Source organism: Penaeus vannamei, chromosome 28 (assembly GCF_042767895.1).
Source record: "Penaeus vannamei isolate JL-2024 chromosome 28, ASM4276789v1, whole genome shotgun sequence".
Classification (NCBI taxonomy): Eukaryota; Metazoa; Arthropoda; class Malacostraca; order Decapoda; family Penaeidae; genus Penaeus; species Penaeus vannamei.
This window is the reverse complement of record NC_091576.1, coordinates 6,332,343-6,347,342: the sequence shown is the minus strand read 5'-3', so window position 1 is coordinate 6,347,342 and position 15,000 is coordinate 6,332,343. Positions and strand designations below refer to the sequence as shown.

At 37.9% G+C, this 15,000-nt stretch overlaps 3 protein-coding genes across 3 annotated transcripts in view; 1 reads left to right on the top strand and 2 right to left on the bottom strand.

Moving 5' to 3' along the window:
• Positions 1 to 3,343, top strand: part of LOC113806640 (uncharacterized) — an 8,986-nt gene extending 5,643 nt beyond the window's left edge. The window contains exons 6-10 of the mRNA XM_070141464.1: positions 1 to 86; positions 297 to 438; positions 1,831 to 1,852; positions 2,073 to 2,150; positions 2,401 to 3,343. The exon at positions 1 to 86 is cut by the window's left edge and continues 454 nt beyond it. Coding sequence (XP_069997565.1) covers positions 1 to 86; positions 297 to 438; positions 1,831 to 1,852; positions 2,073 to 2,150; positions 2,401 to 3,240 — 1,168 coding nt within the window. The 3' untranslated portion in view covers positions 3,241 to 3,343. The remainder of the gene's footprint in view (positions 87 to 296; positions 439 to 1,830; positions 1,853 to 2,072; positions 2,151 to 2,400) is intronic.
• A 2,333-nt stretch (positions 3,344 to 5,676) lies between these two features.
• On the bottom strand, positions 5,677 to 6,904 carry LOC113806662 (cuticle protein 16.5-like). The gene is made up of 2 exons (XM_027357824.2): positions 6,850 to 6,904; positions 5,677 to 6,637 (listed from the first exon to the last, which is right to left on the bottom strand). Exons 1-2 carry the CDS (start codon positions 6,859 to 6,861, stop codon positions 5,780 to 5,782), a joined length of 870 nt encoding a protein of 289 aa, XP_027213625.2. The 5' UTR covers positions 6,862 to 6,904; the 3' UTR covers positions 5,677 to 5,779.
• A 5,474-nt stretch (positions 6,905 to 12,378) lies between these two features.
• LOC138867159 (cuticle protein 16.5-like) lies at positions 12,379 to 14,217 on the bottom strand. Its single transcript, XM_070141733.1, has 2 exons — positions 14,182 to 14,217; positions 12,379 to 13,320 (listed from the first exon to the last, which is right to left on the bottom strand). Exons 1-2 carry the CDS (start codon positions 14,191 to 14,193, stop codon positions 12,481 to 12,483), a joined length of 852 nt encoding a protein of 283 aa, XP_069997834.1. The 5' UTR covers positions 14,194 to 14,217; the 3' UTR covers positions 12,379 to 12,480.
• Between the last annotated feature and the right edge of the window lie 783 nt (positions 14,218 to 15,000).

Genomic DNA, 15,000 nt, shown 5'->3' with positions numbered 1-15,000 from the left:
GGAATATCAAACGGCTTTTGAAAATTTGAAAAACGGACTGACAAATGTTCCAGTGCTGCAGGCCCCTGACTTGAATAAACCGTTTAGTGGATGCCAGTGATGCAGGAATTGGAGCAGTGCTGCTTCAACCCGGCCCCGGTGAAGTGCTACACCCTGTGTGCTACCTGTCATTTAAAATAAGCCTTATCAAAAGAATTATGCCACCGTTGAAAAGGAGGCTTTAGGTTTAGTAGTAGTACTGCAAAAAAATTAAGTTTAACTTTGAAGCACTAAATACCCTATTGAGTTTTTTACAGACCACAACCCACTCAGGTTTATAGAAAGTGTAAAATTCAAGAATATGCGAGTTCTAAGATGGGCTTTGGAACTGCAGCCATATAATATCAAAATCACCCATATAAAAGGAAAGGAAAATATTGCGGATGTCCTCTCCAGGATGTAAACAAGTCAAAAATGTGTTGTATTTGGTAATCAGAATATTTTAGTTTTGCCCTTCTTCCACTCCTCCGCTCTTGTGTTTGTTTGTTTTTCGTATTTTTCACAGATTTGTTTTTCCTTTGATAGGAATAGGATTAAAGTCTACAAGATTAGGTAGACTTTAAAATAGGTAGGATTTGGTGAAGGATATTTGGTGTCTGAATGTATTGTTAATGTTTCCGTAATTAACATAAGTATTAATGTGTGTATTTTAATTAATTCTTCATTAGAAACTGATCATAAGAAATTAAACATATTGAATAAGAGGGAAAGACGAAATTAAATGAACAACCCAAGCATATTGAGACAGAGATTGAATATACTGCTAAAATAAATTAAATTAAGTGGCCACGATCTATTTCATACGTGACATGCTATGAGATTAAGATGCTTAATTTAATCTAAATGACTGAAATTACAATTAACAAAATATCTAGCTAAAATATAACAGAACAAGAAACATACAAAGACTTGACGATATACATATATATATATATATATATATATATATATATATATATATATATATGCCATGCCGTCCAGAGGTCGTGAGGAACGGTTTCCAATTCCTGTTATTCCCGAAATGGCAACTCGCCCACCTGTTCCCTTTATAAGGAGCGGAATATGTGCGTTAAGGTAGTGTAAGACTCATCGCTGTTGTGTCATCATGAAATTCCTGGTGAGTTGAAGAGACTAGAGGGTTAGAGAGGTGCTGGAAGGGACGGACATACAAGTATGTAAACTATATACATCAGAGATAAATAGGTTTGCAGCCTATAGCTACACATGTGCACATAAAGACAAATACATACAATCTCATATGTATACACATATGTATATGTATATATACATATGTGTGTATACACATACAATCATGTGTGTGTATATATATAAATATATATATATATATGTATATATATATATATATATATATATATATATATATATATATATATATATATATATACATATATATGGGTATATATATATGTATATATATATATATATATATATATATATATATATATATATATATGGGTATATATATATATATATATATATATATATATATATATATATATATATATATATATATATATGGGTATATATATATATATATATATATATATATATATATATATATATATATATATATATATATATATATATATATACTTATCTACCTGTTTATGATTACACACACATACACACACACTTGCATACACACGCACATATATATGTGTGTGTGTATAGATATATGTATATATACAAAATATACATTTATATATACATATACGAACAACGTATGCTTGTATCTTCGTAGGCCCATAACATGTGTCTATGTTGTGGCAGAACTCTTAGAAGTTACATCAATGTGAAGTAAACAGAAATAAAGAAAATATGAAAGAGAAAAAGAGAAACAAGTGTGCAGACATAGTATAATAACCGTCCTAGCAGCTTTGTTGTTGTTGTTTTCATGCTGGCGAAGATGCATTGGGAATTTTGGGGACGATGGCTAACAGGATGATGGGTGATGGTGATATTTGAAACATGACTGTATTGCTACATGTGCTAAGGTTCCTTTTCCCTTCTAGTGTTCACAGATCTTTAAATGTCTTCTTGGCATGCGTGTGTATCTTATTGACTTCGAGTTTATTACACTTCTTCTCTTGGTTGAGAAGAATTTCATTCTTTTATCAAAAATATGAAATAGAAATATTCTAATTCAATTTTTGGGTGGTTCTCCTACTTCTATGATATTTTAAAGATATTTTTGTTCTTTCACTGACCTACTTTTTCGTAATAGAGGTCTGCGCATTCGCTCACTGAAATTCAGCTCATTACAGTGAATTCTTGATCTCCTGTACCTATGCAGATCTGTCAAATACGATTTCAGCTGTTAACTTTTCCACTCTTTGGCAGGTTCTGTTTGGCGTGATTGCCGCGGCCCTCGCTGCCCCTGTTCCCGACGAGAAGGTGGTTGCTGTGCACGGCGCTGTGGCTCCTGCAGCGCTGACCTACGGTGCCCATGCTTTGACCCACGCTGTGGCTCCTGGCGCAGTGTCCTATGCTGCCCCTGCTTTGACCCACGCTGTGGCTCCTGCTGCAGTGTCCTATGCTGCCCCCGCTGTGCACCACGCTGTTGCTCCTGCTGCAGTGTCCTATGCTGCCCCCGCTGTGCACCACGCTGTTGCTCCTGCTGCAGTGTCCTATGCTGCCCCCGCTGTGCACCACGCTGTGGCTCCAGCTGTCGCCTACGCTGCCCCCACCCCAGTGGCACTGCCCCCGGCCGAGGTCAAGGTCCCCGTCACCCGCACGCACGTCGAGGTCCCCGTCCACCAGAAGGTCCACTATGGCACCCAGAACTACGTCGCTGGCGCCACAACCACCATCCACAAGCCATCCCTGGCTGCGCTTGCCATTGCCCCGCCCTCCACACTCCTGGCTAAGGTCACCCACAATGCCCCTGAGCTCACCATCCAGCGCCAGGAAGTGCCCGTCGAGAAGCACACTCCCAACTTCGTTGACACTCCCTACCACGCTGGCACCATCGTCAAGTACACCGAGCCCGAAGTGCGCGAGGTCAAGGTGCCCACCCCATACGCCCAGCCCGTAGCCGTGCCTCAGCCCATTGCCGTGCCCCAGCCCGTCCCCGTGCCCCACGCCGTGCCCTTCCGCCACACTGTCCACTCCGTGGCCGTGCACAACGCCGTGCCAGCCGTCCATGCTGCCCCAGCCGCCGTGGTCAAGGCTGACTATTAAGCCTTGAAGCCGGCGCAAAGCCGCAGATATTCACGCCACACAAGAACCTCATCTGATGTACATTTTTTACCTTATCAGTTTATCAATAAATGTATAAAATGCCTGCGATACCTCTACGATTCCCTTGTGCATGGTCGAAGGTTGCAAGCGACACATTCGAACGACGAAGTTCAACAAAGGGGTTACAACCCAGGAGCAGCAGCTCTTGGGTTGAAAACTGATAATTACGACACGTGATGAGGGTGACGATGCTTAGGAAAATAATATCAACAGTAAAAACAGGAATGATGGCAATGGCAATAACAATAATGATGATATTAGCGAGGATAGCATTGATTACTGTCGCTCTTATTATCTTTAGAAGCGAATCACCCGCTTAATATAGTGAGGAAGAAAGAAAAAGTTATTCAGGACATGAGTTACATTTTGCGAGAATTTCAAACCATGTATTTCGTTCGAGTATATTTCGCAAAGAGGTAAAATAATAAAGAAAATTTAAGAGGCTTCACAACCATACGTCCATTATCTGTTAGTAAATGTGGGATCACGTATTGAAGGTCTACATCAGCCAAAAGAGAAGAGCTTGCTATATGTAGACACCATAAAAACACCCTTATTCACAACATGATACGAGGAAGAACTTAAGGTAGAGACATCGTAGTTAACAGAGGAATTGCATCTGGCACCATCATTGATAAGAAAGTTGTAACTAAATAATCTGTTTGAACAGTGCACGCCAAATTCTGCAAATGCACGTCATCAGATTATAGAATGCTGGTCGCCAATGGTCACGAGTAACCACAGTTCTGCCAAGAGTCTCCACACTTGCACTGTATGAAATCGGTTAACTGGTCACCTTAGTATCCATCGACGACAGAAAAGCTCTCGACTGCCAAAAGCGCAGCGCGGATTGAACTGCACTTAATAAGTGAATGTATTGCCAAATGCCGATGACAATGTGTGCAAAGTATGGTCGCGAGGGAGAATGTGCGCAGTCGTCCATCTTCAAAGACAAAAAAAATCTATAAATAAATAAATAAATAGAAAAATAAATAAAGATAAGAAAATAAAAAAGGAAGAAAATAGATAAATAAAAAGGTATTACGCTGTTAATCAATAGGATCCATCAGATGAATATAAAAATAATGTTTAGATAGGCTTTTTTTCTTCTGATAGAAAGGGATTTTTTCCAATGTAGAATAGCCATGATACTTATTGTAATTGCTAATTACAAATTCTCCAAATCGCCAACGACTCGTATTTTATGAATATGGATATAAACTACACTGACTCACAGTAATACGGAGAGACAAATGCTAAATAACATGAATACAGTTAATAATATATGAATTAATGGTCATTCCCACCCATTCCCGATATTCTTGTAGTGGTAACTCAATGAGACATTAATTAATCTCATAAAATCACGACACTATAATATTACCTGTCAGATTTTATCAATGGATATGATGCAGTAATCTATTTCATGACTCCAATACTCACATTTTTTTGACTGGGGGCGGGCAGCTTCGTTACTTAAAGAGTTTACTGTTAGAATATATATACATTCACATACGTACATACATACATGTATCTCTCTCTCTCTCTCTCTCTCTCTATATATATATATATATATATATATATATATATATATATATATATGTGTGTGTGTGTGTGTGTGTGTGTGTGTGTGTGTGTGTGTGTGTGTGTGTGTGTGTGTATATATATATATATATATATATATATATATATATATATATATATATATATATATATGTGTGTGTGTGTGTGTGTGTGTGTGTGTGTGTGTGTGTGTGTGTGTGTGTGTGTGTATATATATATATATATATATATATATATATATATATATATATATATATATATATATATATAATGGATATATATACATACATACATGCATACGTACATACATATATATATGTATGTATATATGTGATAAACATATGTGTGTGTTTGTGTGTGTATACATACATATATATATATATATATATATATATATATATATATATATATATATATATATATATATATGTGTGTGTGTGTGTGTGTGTGTGTGTGTGTGTGTGTGTGTGTGTGTGTGTGTATGTATCAGTATGTGAGGACAATTTACATACAAACACATAAACACACACACATATGTATGTGTAAATTTAGATCTACGACTACTTCGTTTCCAGTCTTTACATATTAAGCATTAATGACGAAGAGCCAGTAGACATACTCTTATTAAACACTGAAAAATATAGTTTTGTTAACATTCGCCATATCGTTATTGGCAAATCCGTGGCGTATCGAGAAGATATTCAGTAATTCCACTATCATTGCATATTCATCATCAATATCACTCGTGTTCCACTTGCAAGAGGACATTTCCTTGTAGTTTCGTTCTTGTGTAGGAATGAAAAATGTATCGCAGGCATTTTATACATTTATTAATGAATTGATATGGTACAGAAAGTACATCGGATGAGGTTCTTGTGTGGCGTGAATATCTGCGGCTTTGCGCCGGCTTCAAGGCTTAGTAGTCAGCCTTGACCACGGCGGCTGGGGCAGCATGGACGGCTGGCACGGCATGGACGGCTGGCACGGCGTTGTGCACGGCCACGGAGTGGACAGTGTGGCGGAAGGGCACGGCGTGGGGCACGGGGACGGGCTGGGGCACGGCAATGGGCTGAGGCACGGCTACGGGCTGGGCGTATGGGGTGGGCACCTTGACCTCGCGCACTTCGGGCTCGGTGTACTTGACGATGGTGCCAGCGTGGTAGGGAGTGTCAACGAAGTTGGGAGTGTGCTTCTCGACGGGCACTTCCTGGCGCTGGATGGTGAGCTCAGGGGCATTGTGGGTGACCTTAGCCAGGAGTGTGGAGGGCGGGGCAATGGCAGGCGCAGCCAGGGATGGTTTGTGGATGGTGGTTGTGGCGCCAGCGACGTAGTTCTGGGTGCCATAGTGGACCTTCTGGTGGACGGGGACCTCGACGTGCGTGCGGGTGACGGGGACCTTGACCTCGGCCGGGGGCAGTGCCACTGGGGTGGGGGCGGCGTAGGCGACAGCGGGAGCCACAGCGTGGTGCACAGCGGGGGCAGCATAGGACACTGCAGCAGGAGCCACAGCGTGGTGCACAGCGGGGGCAGCATAGGACACTGCAGCAGGAGCAACAGCGTGGTGCACAGCGGGGCCAGCATAGGACACTGCAGCAGGAGCCACAGCGTGGGTCAAAGCAGGGGCAGCATAGGACACTGCGCCAGGAGCCACAGCGTGGGTCAAAGCATGGGCACCGTAGGTCAGCGCTGCAGGAGCCACAGCGCCGTGCACAGCAACCACCTTCTCGTCGGGAACAGGGGCAGCGAGGGCCGCGGCAATCACGCCAAATAGAACCTAGCAAAAATCATGTCATCAAATTAGAGATTATCACACAGGAGGGATATGTCCCAAATTTAAATTTTCGGCTTTCCTAGGTGCGTTTGTTTTTTTCTGTATGAAAGAAAAATAGATGAAAAATAAACATTATTCCAAATCTTGCATGGACCTTACTGTCAGTAAAATGACTTAGACGCAAAGTTAAAAGGGGGATAGAATAGTTGACTCACCAGGAACTTCATGATGATACAACGTGGATGAGTTTTACACTGATCTCCATCAGCAATTCCGTTTCCTTTTAAAGGGAACAGGTGGATGAGTTGCCACATCGCAAATAACAGATTAGAAACCTCCCTGGTGACAAGGAACTCAAGTCTTCATGCGTAGATGCTCTTTTGTTTATTTCGTTTTTATTTTTGTTGTAGCTATTGTTGTTGTTTTTTATTGAGAAATAAAAAGTTCGAGTAAGATAAAGACAAAATAAAACACATTTCTTAGTTATTTGAGGAAAAACTGTAAATAAGGATAATAATAAATAAAACCTTATCATGTTCCACTTTTCGGTTAAATCAGTTTTTAAAATCTTTTAATGATTAAGTCTTGATTAACATTTCATTTACTTGTAATAAAATTCCCATTTTCGCAAATTTTATGCATTTTCTGAAGAAAAAAAAAAAAAAAAAAAAAAAAAAAAAAAATATATATATATATATATATATATATATATATATATATATATATATATATATATATATATATATATATATATATATATATATATAAAGGAAACCGAAAGTGATAATCTTACAAGATGAAAGTTTGCTTTTTTCTAATTTACATAAAGTAGTGAATATTAGTCACAACGCTTAGGATTAGAAAGAAAAATGCTTTGTTAGTGAGCATGTTTACTTAAAAAAAAATACTAGGTTTTTTCTACATTTCAGTATGAGGAAAATGCGACGTCAAAAACTCATTTCTCAGAGCTGCAATAGATGTTCTTATATCTATTAGTCAGGGTCAGTCGCTTCTGCCCGTCTTCTAAGAGTAAATGGCATAGCCTTTCTGGGCATAGAAAAAAATGAATAAATATCTGAGTAAATATGAGCCATTTACTCTAATGCTTCTTTCACTCGTAAACATCACTCACTCTTGGACTGAGTTCAGTCACCAGTCAGTTCCAGATCCCCTTTCACTACATGTCATTATAACACTTATAAATGTGTTGTGTTGTTTTCAAAATTACTACTAGTTTTATTTAATTTGCTCTCCGTTTTTCGATCTCTCTCTCTCTCTCTCTCTCTCTCTCTCTCTCTCTATATATATATATATATATATATATATATATATATATATATATATATATATATTTGTATATACATATATATCATGTATGAATATGTGCGTAAATATAAACTGCACATGGATGTATCCATCTGCATACATTTTATAAATAATATCATCTACTCTATCTCTATCTTTCTTGGCCCATTTTGTCGCTTTATCTACCTCTCTGTCTACCTATCCATTCATACTAGTATATTTTCACCATTATCTACCCGTATATGCCAAATAGGGTCACATTAAAAAATAATAATAAAATAAAAAATAAAAAATCAAATTTCCACCATGCTCGGGTGCCCTAAAATCGGCCCATTGATCAAGCCCTGAATCTGCCAACAGCAACAAACCCAGAAAAAAGGACATTTCTAGGCCACATGACATAATTCGAAAATGTTTTGAGGTCAGTTTTAAGTACAGTTTCTCGGTGGTTTATAAGGCAACTCCTTAACCAAACATATAATGAAACAAGAGCAAAACATCCAGAAAGTATTTTACGAGAGCACTCGAATGGAGGACCAGTCTGTGCTAGTGAACAGACCTTAAAGAGCAAATTGAAGTTAAAGAGTTCATCATAACTCTTAAACTGTTTTGAAACAAGTACGCATTGACCTTTAGGACTGTTGATATGAATATGAATATGATGTTCCGCCCAAAGATAAAGAAAAAACATTATTTTAATCCCTGTTTCATGTGAATAATTACTGAGCTGTACTTTTCCCAAAAGGAAAACACATTAAAAAGGTATTTTGCGTGCAACGTCAAAAATCATATAATAAATGGCATATATGATATTTCATAGGCAGATAAATATGAAGTAACTGTAATCAGGCTAAAAAAGATCAAATCTTTTCATTCTCTTGCGTACAATAAAAACAGAATGCCATGGAATCCGAATGATCACCTGGGAAGCTGCACTGAAACGTCTGACAGATTTTCTTTCTGGAGGTGATCATTATATAGAAATGCCATTGATAAGAAAATAGAACGGAGGAGGAAGAGCTGATTTCACTCCAACATGACCATGAGTAGAGGCGAGTTTAAAGAAAAAAGGGCATCAAGACTTTCTGTTCAAAAATAGAAGAAAAACACGACAAAGAAAAACATTTAAGTTGGTTACTCTACTCGTTAGGAAAAAATCACAAGACATGTCTCTTTACAGCTTATCCAAGTGTGTATCATACACTTGAAAGTTATATGTAATGCTGGAAAACTTCAGTGCAAACACCCAGCTTCTTTCCAAGTGGAAAGACGGACGGAACTCCACTGAATGCAGAGTGCCAACAAGCCAGGGGTTGAGACACTGACAATCCACGAACGAGTGTATCTATGAACCGTATTCATGTTGACAGATGTGGAAAGGTATGAATGGGAACGAATATCTCTTGTGAAGATCTTCGTTCTCATTCATACCTTTCCACAAGTGAATCTATCCCATCAAAGCCGCTCGATACAAAAGCGCCTCTAATTATGGCTGAATGAAATAGATTACCAAGCTTAGTTTTCTTTGTGAAATGCCAACGATTATTTCCAGCGGCAGGTTAGTCATTTCGAAGTTGTAACATCATGAAAGCGGGATGTGTGCGTACGGGCGACGTGGGGTAGGGGGCTATGGCATGGCGTGGGACCGCAGGGGTAAAATATTTCGGGAACCACTTGTTTATACACCAAAGATAGTCTTTTTCTATTATCCAAAAACAAAACAAAAACAAAAAGATGCTTATTAGTTAATGATTCCTAACATAATTCCACGTATACAGGTAGTAGGCTGCTCAGCCATGCCTAAAAGTATTGAAAAGGCAGATCAGTTCGTCTGTGGTTTCATCTTTCTGTCTAGGTATTTAAGTCTAGAAAATGTGATAAACTGGACTATGAGTTTCAGATGACTCGGAAATTCTGGCATAAATATTAAAGATTTTTTAAAATTATATTTTGAGTAAGGTAATGGGTGCATATATATATATATATATATATATATATATATATATATATATATATATATATATATATATATATATATATATATATATATATATATATATATATATATATATGTGTGTGTGTGTGTGTGTGTGTGTGTGTGTGTGTGTGTGTGTGTGTGTGTGTATGCATGTATATATGTATAATCTATTATTGACATTATTACAGCGGAAAACAATATTTTACTTTAACCTATATTACTAGTATATACTTGTCCGCATTTTGGGAAAACATTTAGAATATAATCAAAACATATTTGACCTTTGCGACTGCGAAGGGATTAGAGGTTGTGAAACCGGAAACATGTTTTGTTCATGTCATCATTCACACGATGGCGGTGCACTAAAGGGAGTGGGGGGGGGGGGTGGCAACACTGCTGAACAAATTACTATTGGTATAAATCCTCATCAAAGGTGAACTGCAGTAGACTATTTTTATTCGTCGATCGGATGCAAGGTCGTGTTGCAAAAATAAATGGCTTTGAACTTACTGAAATCCCGGTTGCTGTTCTGTTCTAACCGGAATTTCCTTAAACATAATGTTGCAGCTGATGACGATATTACGAGATAGAATGGGTTGACGTGACATAACATGACACGAACTGACTGATTGATCTTTCAAAATGACGATAATCTCTAAATCTTACTGAAATCCCGGTCGCTGTTCTGTTTTTAACCGGAATTTCCTTAGACTTAATGTTGCAGCTGATGACGATATTACTGGATTGAATGGGTTGATGTTGACATGTTCGTGACATAACATGACATGAACTGACTGATTAATCTTTCAAAATGACGATAATCTCTAAATCTTTCTGAAATATCGGCCGTTGTTCTGTTTTTAACCGGAATTTCCTTAAACTTAATGTTGCAGCTGATGACGATACTACTAGATTGAATTGATTGACGTAGACATGTTCGTGACATAACATGACATGAACTGACTGATTAATCTTTCAAAATGACGATAACCTCTAAATCTTTCTGAAATCTCGGCCGTTGTTCTGTTTTTAACCGGAATTTCCTTAATGTTCCAAGCTGCAGTTCAGCTGATGACGATATTACGAGATTGAATGACTTGAGTTGACATGTTCGTGACTTGACATGACATGAACTCATTAATCTTTCAAAATCACGATAACCTCTAAGGAAAGATGCCGTTTGGGTGGTAAAATAGCTTGATGTGATCTGATTAATGATTCCAACACTTTATCGTCAATATTAAAATCGTTTTTTTTTCTTTTCTTTTTTTATTATTATTATTATTAATAGGGGATGAGTAGCTTTGTTGATTAAAAGTTTTCTTAAAATGTGTATATACATACACCCACATGCACACACATACATACATACATACATACATGTAGATATATAGATAGATAGATGCATACATACACACACACACAGATATGTATATATATATATATATATATATATATATATATATATATATATATATATATATATATATATATATATGTATACACATATATGTATATATACATACATATATATATATATATATATATATATATATATATATATATATATATATGTGTGTGTGTGTGTGTGTGTGTGTGTGTGTGTGTGTGTGTGTGTGTGTGTGTGTGTGTATGGGCGTGTACACATATATGTATATACATATATATATATATAAATATATATATATATATATGTAAATATATATATATATACATATATATATATATATATATATATATATATATATATATATATATGTGTGTGTGTGTGTGTGTGTGTGTGTGTGTGTGTGTGTGTGTGTGTGTGTGTGTGTGTATGTATGTATTTATGTATGTTTATCACATATATACATTTGACTATATACATACATACATATATATATATATATATACATATACATATATATATATATATGGGCGTGTGTGTGTTATATATACCAATTTCTATAAACATACATATACATATTATGTATATATATATATATAAATATATATATATATATATATATATATATATATATATATATATATATATGTATGTATATGTGTGTGTGTGTGTGTGTGTGTGTGTGTGTGTGTGTGTGTGTGTGTGTGTGTGTGTACATTGATTTAAGGTCAATGATTATTAACATAAATCTACATATACAGACACCTTTATATGATTTAGAGTGCTTAGGACTAGGCTGCTTAGTCCTACATAATGGTATTACAAACGAGCCCAGTCTTTAATTATTGTACACTAAGGAAGAAAAAATGCTATTATCAAAAACTGTAAAAAAAATCATTTATAGTTTTTGACTATCCGTCATATTCATCGTCATTAACAAGTGCCACTCCATTTTAAGTATCATTATATTCACGATGTAGATGAATATCACTTGTATGGATGTCGTGGTGCTCCTTGCAAGAGGACATTTCCTTGTAGCTTCGTCCTTGTGTAGGAATGAAAAATGTATCGCAGGCATTTTATACATTTATTAATGAACTGATATGGAACAGAAAGTACATCAGATGAGGTTCTTGTGTGGCGTGAATATCTGCGGCTTTGCGCCGGCTTCAAGGCTTAATAGTCAGCCTTGACCACGGCGGCTGGGGCAGCATGGACGGCTGGCACGGCGTTGTGCACGGCCACGGAGTGGACAGTGTGGCGGAAGGGCACGGCGTGGGGCACGGGGACGGGCTGGGGCACGGCAATGGGCTGAGGCACGGCTACGGGCTGGGCGTATGGGGTGGGCACCTTGACCTCGCGCACTTCGGGCTCGGTGTACTTGACGATGGTGCCAGCGTGGTAGGGAGTGTCAACGAAGTTGGGAGTGTGCTTCTCGACGGGCACTTCCTGGCGCTGGATGGTGAGCTCAGGGGCATTGTGGGTGACCTTAGCCAGGAGTGTGGAGGGCGGGGCAATGGCAGGCGCAGCCAGGGATGGCTTGTGGATGGTGGTTGTGGCGCCAGCGACGTAGTTCTGGGTGCCATAGTGGACCTTCTGGTGGACGGGGACCTCGACGTGCGTGCGGGTGACGGGGACCTTGACCTCGGCCGGGGGCAGTGCCACTGGGGTGGGGGTAGCGTAGGCGACAGCTGGAGCCACAGCGTGGTGCACAGCGGGGGCAGCATAGGACACTGCAGCAGGAGCCACAGCGTGGTGCACAGCGGGGGCAGCATAGGACACTGCAGTAGGAGCCACAGCGTGGTGCACAGCGGGGGTAGCATAGGACACTGCAGCAGGAGCCACAGCGTGGGTCAAAGCAGGGGCAGCATAGGACACTGCGCCAGGAGCCACAGCGTGGGTCAAAGCATGGGCACCGTAGGTCAGCGCTGCAGGAGCCACAGCGCCGTGCACAGCAACCACCTTCTCGTCGGGAACAGGGGCAGCGAGGGCCGCGGCAATCACGCCAAACAGAACCTGCCAAAGAGTGGAAAAGTTGACAGTTGAAATCGTATTTGACAGATCTGCTTAGGTACAGATCAAGAATTTACCGTAATAAGCTGAATTTCAGTGAGCAAATGCGCAGACCTCTATTACGAGAAAGTAGAAGTCGGTGAATGAACAATAACACCTTTCAAAATTAAATTTGTCATGGAATTTTTAAAAACACCCAAAGATGAATATAGCATTTTTTTATTCATTCCTTTTTTAGATAAAAGATTGATTCTTTTCTGTTAAGAGAGGAAGTTTTGGGGCAGAAACACACTTCACCTTGACGGTTTTACGCAGCACTGCACTGTCCATTATGGTGTTTACAATCAGGAAGTATAGTTAAGGTATAGTGTAACATGAACACACACAAATATATCTCTATATATTGATCTACCTATAAATCCCTCTCTCCCTCTCTCCCTCTCTCTCTCTCTTTCTTTATATATATATATATATATATATATATATATATATATATATATAGAGAGAGAGAGAGAGAGAGAGATACACACACATACACACACACACACACACATATATATACATATATATATATATATATATATATATATATATATATATATATATATATATATATATAAATTGTGTGAATATATATACATATATGTGTGTGTATGCACTTAATTATGTAAGTTTGCATGCATTTATGTATGTATGTGTATGTATAAATACACAAATATGGATAGATTTTTACTGTAAAGAGAGGTCTTCTACGTGTAAAATCTAATAAATTATTCGATGAAATAATAGACGAGAATGAGGAAATTATAAGAAAAACCTATCATCTGAAAAACAAAAATGAAAAAAAAACACTCTGGACCTCACCAGGTATTTCATGGTGACCAAACAAAGATGAGTCTTACACTGATTTTCTTTCAGAGATTCCCGCTATTTATAGAACCAACTGGTAGTCGAGTTGCCACTTCATGAAATAACACAAATCGGTAAACAGTCACAAGTACAAAGAACAGGTACTTGTAATAAGTATTTGTAGTTGTTTTTTCTATTTATTTATTCATTCATGCACACAACAGACAAAAATCGAAACAATATTCATCGTAAATTGACACAATTAATTATAAATATATATTTCTTTTTCGAATATATACAGTTGTCAATTCTTCTCCCATAGATACTATGCATCCACTCTTCTAACTTCATTCTTGGTCTATTTTTTTTATTACCACAATGATTCCCGTCTAGACAATAACAAAAGTTTCCCAGACGTAAGTACACTTTCGCACGAGTGTGTAAGAGAGAGAAAATATTGTATGTTTGTATGCATGGATATATGCTTAAAAAAAAAAAAAAAAAAAAATGTACATAACCAGATGAACAGAAATCTCTGTCTATCTATTCATCTTTCTTGATGTGTTACGTTGGTGTATGTTAGAGGTTCTCTCCCTCTTTCTCTCACGGCCTTCCTCCTATTTCCCATTCTTCCTTTCTCGGTTAATGTGTCCTATCTAGACATTCACATTATTCTCTCTCTCTCTCTCTCTCTCTCTCTCTCTCTCTCTCTCTCTCTCTCTGTGTGTGTGTGTGTGTGTGTGTGTGTGTATGTGTGTGTGTGTGTTTCTACTTCTTCCTTTTCCTTTTTTTTTTTATTTCCCTTCTTTCCTCTATTTCCATTCCCCTCCTTCT